The sequence below is a fragment of the Lethenteron reissneri genome, chromosome 68 (assembly GCF_015708825.2).
Source record: "Lethenteron reissneri isolate LAM-NWPU_2019-01 chromosome 68, ASM1570882v1, whole genome shotgun sequence".
NCBI lineage: Eukaryota > Metazoa > Chordata > Hyperoartia > Petromyzontiformes > Petromyzontidae > Lethenteron > Lethenteron reissneri.
The window spans coordinates 7,461,568-7,476,193 of NC_083846.1; the positions used below are offsets into that span (position 1 = coordinate 7,461,568).

The window sequence follows — 14,626 nt, forward strand, 5'->3', positions numbered from 1 at the left end:
ACACACTGGGGGCATGCAACCCGCATGACCTCCACGGGTCCCCGCCATGGCCTCAACAATTTAGGCGACGTAGCCAAAGGTGCATGAGGGCAGTGCAGCCAGGCCCTATCGCCCGGTTTCCAATCGTGTACGGACACCTTCCGTGCACGCAAGCGCTCGTTGGCGATTTTCCGAGATCTCGAATTAAGCCGTGCGGCCTCCCGTGCCTCGGCGAGTTTTGCAATGGTAAATTTAATATGATCGGCCAATTTGGAATTAGGCCGTGACACGGAAAGTCCCAGCTGAGTCTCCATGGGCGGATCGGCCTCCCGACCGTACATCAGATAAAATGGGGAGAACCCCGTAGCTGCATGGGGGGCCATTCTATATGCGGCGAGGACCCCCGGGACCTGCAAGTCCCAGTCAACCTGTGCCTCGCACACCTGCTGGCACAACATAGAAGTTAAAGTCCTGTGGAGTCGCTCCACCATCCCGTCAGTCTGTGGGTGGTACGGGGAGGTACGCACCTTTTTAGTACCCAAAAGGCCGCACACCTCCTGCAGCAATTTACTCAAAAAATTCTTTCCCTGGTCGGTCAGCAAGCGTTCGGGAGCCCCCTTGTCCAAGACGTAGCCCTGGACAAAGGCGTCCGCCATGGCCGCTGCCGACTGGTTGGCGAGTGGCCACGCCATAGGCCATCGGGTAAAGTATTCCACACCAACCAAAAGGTACTTGTTACCCCTAGGCGTGACAGGAAAAGGCCCCAAAATATCCAGCGCAACGAGCTCGTTAGTGCGCGAGACCTGAATAGACTGCAGCGGTGGATTTGGCGCAACGGGCGGTGGTTTCCGTTTGGCGCAATCCACACACCCCTTCAGTATATTGACCACATCGCTCCCCATCCCCGGCCAATAATAGTCACGCTGGAGCAGAGCAAGCGTTTTGTTTACCCCCAGATGCAAGAGGCGTTCGTGCGCGGCCACAACAACTTTGCCCCGCATAGCGGAAGGCACGATGAGTGCGTGCCGCCGGGACATATTGTCCCATCTCATTAGCAGGCCCTGCTTGAGCAGCCAGGAGCCAGCTCGCTTTTGACCCTCCTCGGGACCCCCCGCCCTGCGACGCAACGCGAGCAGGGAGCTGTCAGCCATCTGGAGTCGGCCCCACTCAACGAGAGACAGTGAGAGTAGCGAGTCCCCGCCCGCAGGGGTAGCGGGAACGTCAACCATCGGCGCATTCGCGGCCGCGACCAACTCACTCTCAGGTACAGCACCTGGCAGTTTACAGCGCGCCGACCCCATCAAACATGCACATTCGGGAAGAGGCGACAGCCGCGACAGGGCATCCGCGTTGGTGTGGCGCAACCCCTTACGGTAAGTGGTCGTAAATTGATAGTCCTGGAGGACTTCCAACCACCGTGACAATTGGCCCGAGGGTTGGGCGACCCTCAATTAATACTGAAGCGCCGCGTGGTCCGTCCGGACCGTAAAATGACGGCCATAGAGATAAGGTCTAAATTGCTGTACAAAAAAAACAATAGCCAGCAACTCGCGATGGGTGACGCAGTAGCGCTGTTCCGCAGGCGACAAAACCCTGCTACCATAGGCGACCACCCGTTCAACTCCCCCAACGACCTGTGAGAGCACCCCCCCAATGCCCGTGTTACTAGCATCAGTATCCAGCAAGAAGGGACTCGTAAAGTCAGGGTAACGTAAGGACGGGGCACCCACCAAGGCGTCCCGGAGGGAGCAGAACGCGGCCTCCTCCTCTGGGCCCCATCAAAACCTGACCCCTTTGGCTGTTAGAGCGTGCAAGGGTTTGGCAATGGTGGCGAAATGCTCAACGAATCGGCGGTAGTAGGAAGCAAAACCAATGAAGCTGCGGACCTCAGAAACCGACGTGGGCGTTGGCCATGAACTGACACAGTTCGTCTTCGCGGGATCGGTGGAGATCCCTGAAGAATCGACAATGTGGCCCAAGTACCTCACGGATTTTCGAAGAAGGTGGGATTTCGCCGGTTTAAACTTCAACTTAGCCGATCGCATCCGCAAGAACACCCCTCTTAATCGCTGGAGGTGTTCCTCAAAAGTTTTACTGAAAACAATGACATCGTCAAGGTAAATTAAGCAAGTATCCCATTGCAGACCCGACAAAACCAATTCCATAAGGCGCTGAAACGTCGCGGGAGCGGAGTGGAGTCCCATGGGCAACCGATTAAACTGGAACAGGCCCCCTGGGGTCCGGAATGCTGTCTTAGGTTTAGCGTCATCGTCGAGTGGCAGCTGCCAGAATCCCGACAGTAAGTCAAGTGTAGAAAAATACCGCGCCCCGAACAATGCGTCCAGGGACCCATCCATTCTGGGGAGCCGATACGAGTCAGCCACGGAGATTTTATTCAGGCGACGAAAATCTACACAAAACCACAAGGACCCGTCTTGCTTTTTAACCAGAACGATAGGTGCTCCCCACGGACTGGATGAGGGCGAAATGATGTCGGCTGGTCAGCATGTCATTGACGGCCGATTGAACGTGTTCCTTCTCGGCAGGACTCAGCCGGAAGGGATTCTGCCGGACTAGTGCCGCATCGCCTGTTTCAATGTGGTGGCGTAACAGGTCCTTGCACCCAATATCATATTTGTGCTTGCTGAACACATCGGAGAATTAGATCAGCAGAGCGTGCAGCGCACCCAATTGCACCCTTGACAAATCAGTGGAGTCCGCACACAGCGAATCGACCCATCCAAGGTCATCACCCGATAGAATTTTCTGCGCCGGGACGGGATCAACATGTGCAATAAGGCGCTCTTCCGCAGGGACCCGTGCCGCGTGAGCAAGCAAGGTGCCCTGCGGAATAACGGCCGGCCGCGAACCAGCGTTAAAACCATAACGAACGGGTCCTCGTCAGCCCGAACCAACGTTTGAGCCACCGCCAAATCCAGACCGCCGACAGCTCTATTCGATGGACCCAAAAGCACGCCTTGTCCCGCAGTCTCTCCACCCAATGGCTTCCGCAACCGGAGGGGTATCCACATCTGTGAACCCGTGGGCACGTGCACCGTCTGTGTCGCTAGCGCTTGGATCGTCGCGCACGCCGTCCGTATTACAGTAGGGTTAGATAAAAATGAAATACGGCGACCCGATGGCAGCTCAATACAACGTTGATCCACGAGAATTTTAATGGGCATCTTAGCCAAAAAATCTGTGCCCAACAGACAAGGAACCGCTAGGGAAGAGGAGACGAAAACAGGTCCCGCCAATTTAATATCCCCTATGCAAATGGTCGCCCGAATCTGACCGATAATACCCAACGAGCCCCCATTTGCTGCGTAAAATGGCACGTCCACCGGAAGCAGAGGTCGACATTGGACGGGGAGAATGTTATAAATGAGGTCGGAAATTATAGTCGCCGACGCTCCCATGTCCACCAACACCCTGACCTCGACCCCGTCTATGAATCCCGTAACGACCGACGAACCAGCCAACGCAGCCACTATTCTGTGGCCCAACTCGGACCATTTAATGTCCCCCCGGCCCCGTACGAACCCCCCTCTCCGAACCGAATCCCCGACCCCCAATCGCACATCCTCCACCGCAAAGCGACGGCCCATGTGTGTCGTGTATGTAGGCCGAGCATGTGAAGTGCCGCGACTTGCCGGGGGTAGTTGGGACGACTTGGGGCCTTGGTCGTCGTCCAGCCGAGGTCCCGTGGCACGCTGACGTGGAGCGCGGCACCCGTACGCCACGTGGCCCCGAAGGCCGCAGTTGTAGCACGTGATGAGGGACGTCGGAGGTCTCGGTTGCTCCAGCTTGCGGGTCGATCGCAGAGGCGAACGACCCCCCGACCTCCAATCCCCCGGTCGTGCTGCAGCGAACGCCTCCTCCCGTGGGTGATCGACCTGGGGCTCGGTGACCACCGTGGCCGGAGCTGAGACCGCGGCAGCAGTGCAGACGACCACCTGTTTCCGCTTCAGGACCTCGTGCGCCTGGATACTCGTTGCAACACGCAACGAACATATGTCCACTTCGTCAGCTGTGTTGATGGGGACCCCCAGGTCCTGCGCCAACTTCAGCAGTTGTTCCAAAACCATAGCGTCCTGCCCCTCCTCGTCCATACGAGGGAACGCGGCGTCGGCGAGAGCCAACAACGCCGTGCGGTAGGCGAGCGCGGTCTCCGTGTCCGCCTTCCGTCGCTCGTAAAATTGGTGGCGGCAGGCTGAAGGTGGTCCATACACTTTGGCCATGAGGCCCAGCGCAACCTTGAGCGTGGAGCGGGCCGATCTCGGTGCGGATCTGAAGGCCGCGAGCGCGTTGTCGTCCAACATGGCGGGCAGTGCCCGCAGTGCCGTAGCGTCGGACCAGGCCGACATCTCTTGATGGGCGAGAAATCTTCGCTGGAATGCGCCCCAGTCCCCACCTTCCGCCTTGAAGGCTGTCAATGTGGGAAGACGCTGCTGGAAAATGATGTCGCCCTCCGCTTCGTGACTCTCCCGCGCCGCACCGTCGACCTGCAAAATGGAGGCCCCTATGGCGGGTGGCTGATGGCGGCCCGTAGCGCGCGCTGATGGCGTAAGCGGCAGGGATTGGAGGATTCCTGCCACGTGTTGCTCGCAGTTCCCGCCAATAGATGGCCGCTCAGCAGAAATGGCGGGAATTTCAAAGTCATTTTGGCGGGAATCAGCAACGCGAGCCCTTTCAATGTCCGTCGACGTTCTCGCTCCTCCAGACGTGGTGATCTCCGCCAGGATGGACGCCGCGGCGAGTAGTAGCTCTGCCAGGCGGGAGTGCGCGTCGCGGAGTCCGGCATCAGCCCCCAGCCGCTCGTTGGGCGCCCATGAGGGGTCCTGTGGCGCCGGCATCTCCTCCTCTTCTCCCCCTGATGCCTGCTGGCCCGAGTCGTCGTGGTTTTCCTCCCGGTCACACTCGTGAGTCCGATGAGTCTTCCTGGTATCCATGGCAGGAAGACTGTTTCACTCCTGACGCCAGTTGTAGTATTGTAAATTACGGCGGGAGACCACTTGACGGGTAGCACGCTTTATTAACACTTGTCTTGCCACAATAACACGTGTGGTCACTACAGCTCACGCTACACGTTCCACCCGACACGTGTGGTTACTACAGCTCACGCTACACGTTCCACCCGGCTACACACACACAGGCATTCCAGCCCCGTAGCATCCGGGGGAACCTACAGACCCACCCCAGCTTGGGTATGGGTCACGACCACTGGGTCCCGCGGCACGGCCCTCACACGGACGTCCGGCCCCGGGTCCCAAGGTCCCGCCTCTGAGCCACACAGGGTGCCGGTCCTTACAAGGACAGCGGGACTAGGTGTCTCAGGGCCCTATCTCTTCCTCCTCCGTCTTCCGTCTTCACTGGTCACCAACCCCCCGAGCGCCCGCGCGCACCGCCTTTTATAGTCCTCCGCTCCCGAGGAGACGGAGCCTATGCGGACCGCGATGTGAGCACCCACTCTAGTTGACCAATCACGACGCGCTGCCACACGATCCATTTTCCCAGCGCGTGTTACCACCATACAACCAATCACCACGCGCTGCCACACGATCACTCCCTGTCAGCGCGCGTCACCAACACACAGCCAATCACCACCACATAACCCATGACCCCGCGCTGCCCTATGATCCCTCGCTGTCAGCGCGCGTCACCTGACACACAGCCAATCACCACGTGCTGCCACATGATCCCTACTGCCAGCGCGTATCACCACTACATCTATACAGTGAGGGAAAAAAGTATTTGATCCCCTGCTGATTTTGTACGTTTGCCCACTGACAAAAAAAATGATCAGTCTATAATTTTAATGGTAGGTTTATTTGAACAGTGAGTGACAGAATAACAACAACAAAATCCAGAAAAACGCAGGTCAAAAATGTTATAAAATGATTTGCATTTTAATGAGGGAAATAAGTATTTGACCCCCTCTCAATCAGAAAGATTTCTGGCTCCCAGATGTCTTTTATACAGGTAACGAGCTGAGATTTAGGAGCACACTCTTAAAGGGAGTGCTTCAAATCTCAGCTTGTTACCTGTATAAAAGACACCTCTTCACAGAAGCAATCAATCAATCAGATTCCAAACTCTCCACCATGGCCAAGACCAAAGAGCTCTCCAAGGATGTCAGGGACAAGATTGTAGACCTACACAAGGCTGGAATGGGCTACAAGACCATCGCCAAGCAGCTTGGTGAGAAGGTGACAACAGGTGGTGCGATTATTCGCAAATGGAAGAAACACAAAAGAACTGTCAATCTCCCTCAGCCTGGGGCTCCATGCAAGATCTCACCTCGTGGAGTTGCAATGATCATGAGAACGGTGAGGAATCAGCCCAGAACTACACAGGAGGATCTTGTCAATGATCTCAAGGCAGCTGGGACCATAGTCACCAAGAAAACAGTTGGTAACACACTACGCCGTGAAGGACTGAAATCCTGCAGCGCCCGCAAGGTCCCCCTGTTCAAGAAAGCACATGAACATCTGAATGATTCAGAGGACAACTGGGTGAAAGTGTTGTGGTCAGATGAGACCAAAATGGAGCTCTTTGGCATCAACTCAACTCGCCGTGTTTGGAGGAGGACCCCAAGAACACCATCCCCACCGTCAAACATGGAGGTGGAAACATTATGCTTTGGGGGTGTTTTTTCTGCTAAGGGGACAGGACAACATCACCGCATCAAAGGGACGATGGACGGGGCCATGTACCGTCAAATCTTGGGTGAGAACCTCCTTCCCTCAGCTAGGGTATTGAAAATGGGTCGTGGATTGGTATTCCAGCATGACAATGACCCAAAACACACGGCCAAGGCAACAAAGGAGTGGCTCAAGAAGAAGCGCATTAAGGTCCTGGAGTGGCCTAGCCAGTCTCCAGACCTTAATCTCATATAAAGTCTGTGGAGGGAGCTGAAGGTTCGAGTTGCCAAACGTCAGCCTCGAAACCTTAATGACTTGGAGAAGATCTGCAAAGAGGAGTGGGACAAAATCCCTCCTGAGATGTGTGTTAACCTGGTGGCCAACTACAAGAAACGCCTGACCTCTGTGATTGCCAAAAAGGGTTTTGCCACCAAGTACTAAGTCATGTTTTGCAGAGGGGTCAAATACTTATTTCCCTAATTAAAATACAAATCAATTTATGACATTTTTGACATGCGTTTTTCTGGATTTTGTTGTTGTTATTCCGTCTCTCACTGTTCAAATAAACCTACCATTAAAATTATAGACTGATCATTTCTTTGTCAGTGGGCAAATGTACAAAATCAGCAGGGGATCAAATGCTTTTTCCCTCACTGTACAGAGGCAGAGTCATGTCAATGTCAATCTTTTTTGTCATAAGATTAGAGAAATTTACACCAGAGATGAACTTTTTTCATTGCAAAATTAGTAATAACATCTTCAAATGGTGATTTTGCACAATCACATTCATAATTTTTACCACGTAAATTGTTGGTTACTTCTTGCTCATTTTTGCAGTGGTAACAAGTCGTTAACTAGTTGTGAGGCATATTACACTTAAAATAAGTCAAACAAATATTTTAGCTTAAATTAAAGTAAAGCTATATGGCAGTCGTCCTGTCTGAACATTGGATATATTGATGAAAATGAACGGCATCCTTTTAACTCTGCCCCACCGAGTTGGGACCATGAAAACGTGAAGGGAGTGAGGGGAAGAAGTTGGGGGGGGGGGTGCAATACCCTGGTGCCTAGGTGGGTGGGAGAGGGGACGGGGGAGTGGAATGGTTAAAGGAAAGGGAGAAGCACTTAGGAAAGAATAACTTATACGTGCTCGGTGAACTTATAGTCCCATAGAGCGTTGATTGCATCCCATCCATCCCCAGGGGAAGGGAGGCATTCCTTGCGCTCATCCCCGACCTCCCAGTGAACACACATCACATCAGGCTTCACAGAAATTGGACTATCTGACTTCGAACTCCCGTTCCCTTGCCTTTAAGTTGGTGGTTTAAACGTTCCGTTCCCGCGCAAGCAAGGAGGGTACCATGTCACTGTTTCCATGAAGGGGGTTGTAAGCTTTATTCCCTTAAATATTGTTGTGTTGCAAGACCATGAAAGTTAGCATTATCTTGGGAAACCCTCATCCAGAAGTGGTTAAAAATAATGGTTATAGGTGGCAAGATGTCATCTCCCTCGCCTGGTGTGCAGAAGGTCGTAGGTTCGATCCTGACCCTGACAACACCTGCCATACAAATGGAGTTCATGTCTCTCTCCCTCTCTTCATGGTAGTGTAAAGTCGAGCCGACACAAGGTTGGGGGGGAGGTCCGTCCTTTATTTCCCCCAGTCCACACTTGCCCACAGCCCTCTCTCAATCCGTTCCCCGCCAGAATGCCCCGAGCCCCCTGATGCCCCCCTCATATATCTTCTCACCTGTAACTCCCCTCTTCCACTGTTCCTGCTCCACTGCCCCACTCATTTTGGCGGGAATTATCTCCATGCCCCTTTAATCCACTGTCTATCTCCATCCCTACCCCTGACATCCCATAAAGTAGCTTAGATTTTTCTCCGGGTCCTCGTACAGTTTTTCCCTCCACATTAATAATCTATATCACGCGTTTAGAGCATTTGGCTGCTATAAATGTCCACATGATAAGCCACTTCGTTGAGATGTCATTCGTGGCTACATAGCTCAGTGGGCATTGCCTGGTAAAATAAAAATAAGTTTTGTTTAAAATGATGAGAAATATCTGTATTTTTTAGTAAACCAAGGACTGGTTGATGAGAGTTTACAATTCTGTTCTCAATTGTATTGCGTGACCACTCTGCCCCTGCACTGGAGCCTGCGCCGGCTTTGCGCCGCCGTTTCGAGTTGCGTTTCCACAGCGACCGTTTTGCATTTCATTTCTATGATGGCCATTTTGTGTTTCATGTCCAGTACAGCCATTTTGTACTGTGTGTCCATTGCTCTTAGTCCAAACTTTAGGCGGTATCTTCCTTTTCCGATCCTTGTCCCATATCTCCTGGTCTCCAGAAGTGGTATCTTCAGAAGTAGCATCACCAGTGGCGTGAGTGCCATTAGGTGTTTGCCTGCATTTTCTCACCTGGATACAGACAAACTCGGTTATATTGTCATAATTAATCACCTTCATCATAATTTTGTCACCGTATTTATTGTAATAATTATTATTACCATTATAATATTAGTTTAACCATTTCCTATTCTGAGACGTCTGCAAGTTGCAGTGGGTCCCATTCGCTGCTGATCCTGCAACACGCAAACGGCTCAGTATTAATTTTATTTAGAGGTAGAGTGCCATTGTTTTTAAAGACATCGTACTCACCGCAGAGAACTATAGTGATGTGACCGCACTCTATGATAGCTGGCGCCAAAATGTGACACGCCCACATGGCCTTGTGGGAGCCTCGGTACTGATAAGTAAATTTATTTGAGTGTTTTTCCGTCCTCAGGAAAACTATTGGCATACACGTATGTTATCGAAACGGGAAAGGGTTAATAGACAGAGAAACCGAAAATAATGATTGTTATACCTTTGTCAGTCTGATGCAACACAGAACAGCTCCAGCCAAATAGCAGCAAGCGGCGATCAACCCAAAGACAGCCACCGCTGCATCGGTTCCTTATTAAGAAGACAAGAGAGCGAGTCGTGAGAATATATGGTTGCTGCTGTTGCTGTTAGGGGTACACAGAGAGTTGGTAAGGCTGGTAGGGCTGCCGTAAAATGTATATTGTTGGTAGTTATATGGACAATTGTTAGAGCAGGTAGGAGTTAAACTACAAGTACAAGATTGGGAACCACTGCACTAGACTAAGACTATCACGATAATATGTTTACTAAATTAACACTTCGGATGATCACAGTGCCACACAGACCTTCCCATAGGGTTGAGTGTTAATCACTGAGAATAACAGAGCAGAACGATTGGCTCCTATAGGGTTCAGTGTTAATCACATACGCCAATAGAGCCATACTAAGACTCGATTAACATTCCACAGGTTGTGGTCGATAAGACATACCATTACAACTGAAACAAGCAATGCTGAATAAGTTAAAGCTGCCACCACCACAACCCACAACTGGGGCAGTACCACAGCCCAGCTGTAGTGCTTTGTTGCAGACGCTCACAGATCGAATCTGGCAGGCCTCCGTTTTACTTTGGCCATATTAAGCCTTTCCCGTTCTGAGGCGTCTGCAAGTTGCAGGGTGGGTTGTGTTCACTGCTGAATCTCGGAACGCACAAGCGGCTCAGCATTAATTATATTCACAGAGGTGTAACGCTATTATTTATAAAGACATTGTACCTACCGCAGAGAACCGTATTAACATGACCGAACTTTATAATACAGGGGTCCTCAAACTTTTTAAACAGGGGGCCAGTTCACTGTCCCTCAGACCGTTGGAGGGCCGGACTATAGTTAAAAAAACTATTAACAAATTCCTATGCACACTGCATATATCTTATTTTGAAGTGAAGAAACAAAACGGGAACAAATACGATATTTAAAATGAAGAAAAAGTAAAGTTAAATCAACAAACTTGCCAGTATTTCAATGGGAACTATGGGCCTGCTTTTGGCTAATGAGATGGTCAATGTCCGGTTTCATATTTGTCACTGCTAGTCGTAACAAGTGATGCAAGTGTGCATCCGTTAGTCTAGATCTGGTTGGAGATTTCAAATGTTTCATTCTGGAAAACGTCTGTTTACAGACATAAGTGCTGCCAAAGATGGTTGCCATTTTGAGTGCATGGTTCCTGAGATGAGGATATGTCTCAGAGGGGAGAGATGCATAGAAATTATGAAGGCTGCTTGACTTGAATGCGTCTTTCAGAGAGTCACAATTCTGCAGTTCAGCCAGTTCCATTTAGTAAATTGTATCCACATTTTCAATGTCAATAGAAAATGGGTTACGGAAAAGCTGTATGTCCTGTTCATGGAGATGAAGCTCTTTAAATCTAAATTGGAACTCCTTTCGCAATTTTTCCAGTGAATCCACACATGTTTTGTTTGGGAATGCAACCAATGGTTTTTCCGCTAACAGATTTTGAGTTGTGGGAAGATGGCAGAAGTTTTCCTCCTTCACTTGTTTGATGAGGAGGCCTAATTTTACTTCAAATGCTTTGATATGTGATTGCATATCACAGATGAGCTTCCCCTTTCCTTGAAGTTGCACATTGAAACTGTTGAGTAGCTCTGTTACATCTGTCAGAAAGGCAAGGTGCCATTTCTATTCTGCATCATTGAGCTCTGGTACTTCTTTGTTTTTGAAAGCAGAAAAGCTGTAATCTGTGGAAGTAAGTCATAGAAACGTTTCAAAACTCTCCATCGACTCAGCCAACAGACTTCTGTGTGGTACAGAACATCTTCATAGTCAACATTTAGCTCAGACAGAAATTCCTGAAATTGTCTGTGGTTTAGTGCATGAGCTCTAATGAAGTTAACAGAGTCCCACTTCAGTGATTTACTACACAGCGCTTGTTGGTGGATGAGGCAGTGTATGGCTATTGGATGAGAATGGTTATGTTTGTCCATCTCTTGGTTAATGCGAGCAATTACTCCTTTCTTAGACCCCACCATGCTAGGAGCACCATCAGTTGTCACACTGGCTAGTTTAACCCAGTTCAGCTCCAAACCATTCACAGTTTGGCAAACCTTTTCATAGATATCCTTTCCTTTAGTTGTTCCTTTGATGCTTTGCAGTGCAGCAAGCTCTTCTGTGACTTCGATGACTTCGAAATAGTCATTCGTCCCACGAATAAAAATTAGAAGTTGTGCAGAATCACGAACATCATTGCTTTCGTCGAGTGCCAAGGAAAAATAAGAAAGTTTTTTTGTGGAGTTTTGCAAATGCTGATGCAAATTGTCTCCCATTTCTTCAATCCTCCGTGTAATTGTAGGTCCTGAAAGACTCACTGTACTAAATAAATCGGCCTTCTCTGGACACATCTCTTTGGCAACAGAAAGAAGGCATTCTTTAACAAATTCTCCCTCCACGAATGGTCTGCCAGTGCACGCTATTAGCTTGGCAACTTGAAAACTTGCTCGCAGTGATGACATATTTAGCTGCTTCTGCTTCACAAAAGTATTTTGCTGAGTTGTTAATGTATTTTTCAGTTTTAATATTTTATCTTTTCTCACTTCTCCGACCAAGCAATCATATTTATCTTAATGTTGAGTTTCATAGTGTCGACGTAAATTTATTTTCTGAACACAGACACTATTATCTGGCATATCAGACACACAGCTCTTTCCTTGTACTGCATGAAAAAGTAATCATAAGTCCACTGTTCTTTGAATATCCTACACTCCGAGTCAATTTTTCTATTTCTTGACATCATTGTTTCCTAGGCAGTCAAAATTGCTATTAGTAAAATACCAATATATATATACAGCGCTACAAAAACAATATACCAGCAATAACTTTGCCCACACATAGACATACAGACTGCACTGCCCATCAATGCAGTCTGATTGGGGGAACTCCGCTTTAACCCCAGGCTCACACTGGTGCGGGTACCATTAAAAAGTTAATTACACCTGCAGTTTTGTTCACAGATCGCAATGCGATCTGCGAACTCGCATAGGAATCTGATCGCATGGAGGAGAAGACCCATGCGATCCGATTCCACTGCAGGATAAAATAAGGCACATGTGCCTTTTTTCTTCCGAATCTAATGCAAGTTCAGCCATACAAGCATATGGCTGAACTCGCACTGCTCAGAGATCGCAACAGTATGAACCGGGGCTTACACAACATACAACATATAACTTCATACAACTGAATAGCAATCAGAATATAAATGCACTTACTGTCATTTAAATTGGGTGTCCTACTCCTCGGCTGTCTGTCACTGACCAGCACGGGAAAACAGCAGGCAGCCCCTCCAGAGATCAGAGATCACTCTGTTATTACCCCTCTATCATTTACTCAGCAATGCGTGTGCTGGGGATCTACATCCCCAGCACACAGGGGATCTACATTCCCAGCACACAGGGATATCACTGGAAGTGGAGCCGAGGGGCAAGTGAGGGAGCTGAGGGAAGGAGAGCCAGTCAGGCGCAGCCAGGGGAGGGCTGGCAGCCTTAGGCCTGGGGGGCAAGTCCAGTCAATTGGCCCATTGAACCATTCACCAGCGCAGCCCAATGAGTGCCCACCGCCGCAGCTCAATCAGTGCCCACCGCCGCAGCTCAATCAGTGCTCACCAGCGCAGCCAAATCAGTGCTCGCCACCGCAGGCCAATCAGTGCCCACCACCGCAGCCCAATGAGTGCTCACCAGCGCAGCCCAATTAGTGCTCACCAGCGCAGCCCAATTAGTGCTCACCAGCGCAGCCCAATTAGTGCTCACCAGCGCAGCCCAATTAGTGACCATGGGCCGGATAAATGTCCTCGGCGGGCCGCATGTGGCCCGCGGGCCGTAGTTTGAGGACCCCTGTTATAACAGCTATATTCTTGGTTCTTTTGGTAAAGTCACGTAGATAGAAAATAAAATACAAAATAAAAGATAATACAATTAAATCAAATCAAATAAAAAATACAAATACAATTTTTTAAATAATAAAACCAAAAAACCCACGACGTTTCGATCGCAACACAAGCAGTCTTCATCAGGCGGAGAGAAAAGAGGAAGCAAGCCTCCAAATGCAACTGCTTCTAAGGGCTTTCAAAGTGGGCGGGGCAGCCAGCGCAAATGTCGGAGACAATGGGGGGATGGAGGGGGCAGAGACAGGGGGAGAGAGAGGGGGGGAGAGATAGAGGTGGAGCTTAAGGCGAGGGCGCACTCCAAGTGTGTTAGACAATGGACGGAGGAAGAGGGTAGAGATACGGGGGAGAGAGAAGGGGTACAAGTAGTGCGTTAGACAATGGGGGGGGGGGGAGGGGGCAAAAACAAGGGGAGAGAGAGGGGGTGTAGAGATAGAGGTGGAGCTGAAAGGCGAGGGCGCAGTCCAAGTGTGTTAGATAATGGGGGGGATGAAGAGGGTAGAGATAGGGGGGAGAGAGGATGAGGGTAGATATAGGGGGAGAAAGTGGGGTACAGATGGGTGGGACATTGCACCTCAATACACCCATCAACACTGCTGATGGTAGAGGTTGACAAGAAAACACAAATCAAGTCATGACCCAAAGTGGTTGATGACATCTTTCCAATGATTGCTGAGTTTAAAACCGTCGTTTCGGTTGAAATTGTATCTATGTCTGTATATATGGATGGCTTCGTGAACGAATCTTTGTTGATAGCCAGTCGGCTTGCAAATACCATCGTCTTAGATAAATCAATTTCGTGTGAGCCAGCCGCATTAAATGAATGATCAGCCACGGCAGAAGTATTGGTCCTGCCGTGTTTCAGATATGCCTTATATTCACGAACACGATCCGAGACATGTTGCTTAGTTTCCCCAATGTAACTGCTGCCGTAGATACAGCTTAGTTTGTAGACGCCGGAATATTGCATGTCAATCCTGTCCTTCACAGATGGAATCAGATCACAAATTCTATGCACTGAGTTAAATCGGACCTGGATCTTGTGTTTGTTCAAGATTTTGTAAATATTTTTGTTTATCCCTGCTATGTAAGGCAAGGTGATGGTTTTCATTATATCTTCAGATGGCTCCTTCCTCACGGGTGGGGTGATGGCTTTGCGGATTGTGTGTTTGAGTTCACTGGTCAGG

General features: G+C 49.8%; 1 protein-coding gene across 7 annotated transcripts in view; it reads right to left on the reverse strand.

Moving 5' to 3' along the window:
* Positions 1-5,892: 5,892 nt before the first annotated feature.
* Positions 5,893-14,626, reverse strand: part of LOC133360269 (MARVEL domain-containing protein 3-like) — a 69,492-nt gene continuing 60,758 nt past the window's right edge. For 5 of the 7 annotated variants that reach the window (XM_061578895.1, XM_061578896.1, XM_061578894.1 and 2 more), the window contains 2 exons: positions 9,490-9,578; positions 8,356-9,041 (listed from right to left, as the gene is read on the reverse strand). In XM_061578895.1, the coding sequence (XP_061434879.1) occupies positions 8,727-9,041; positions 9,490-9,578 (404 nt within the window). In that variant the 3' untranslated portion in view covers positions 8,356-8,726. Of the gene's footprint in view, positions 6,447-8,355; positions 9,042-9,489; positions 9,579-14,626 lie in introns of those variants that run through there. The other 2 variants (XM_061578899.1, XM_061578900.1) reach the window with 2 other exon arrangements.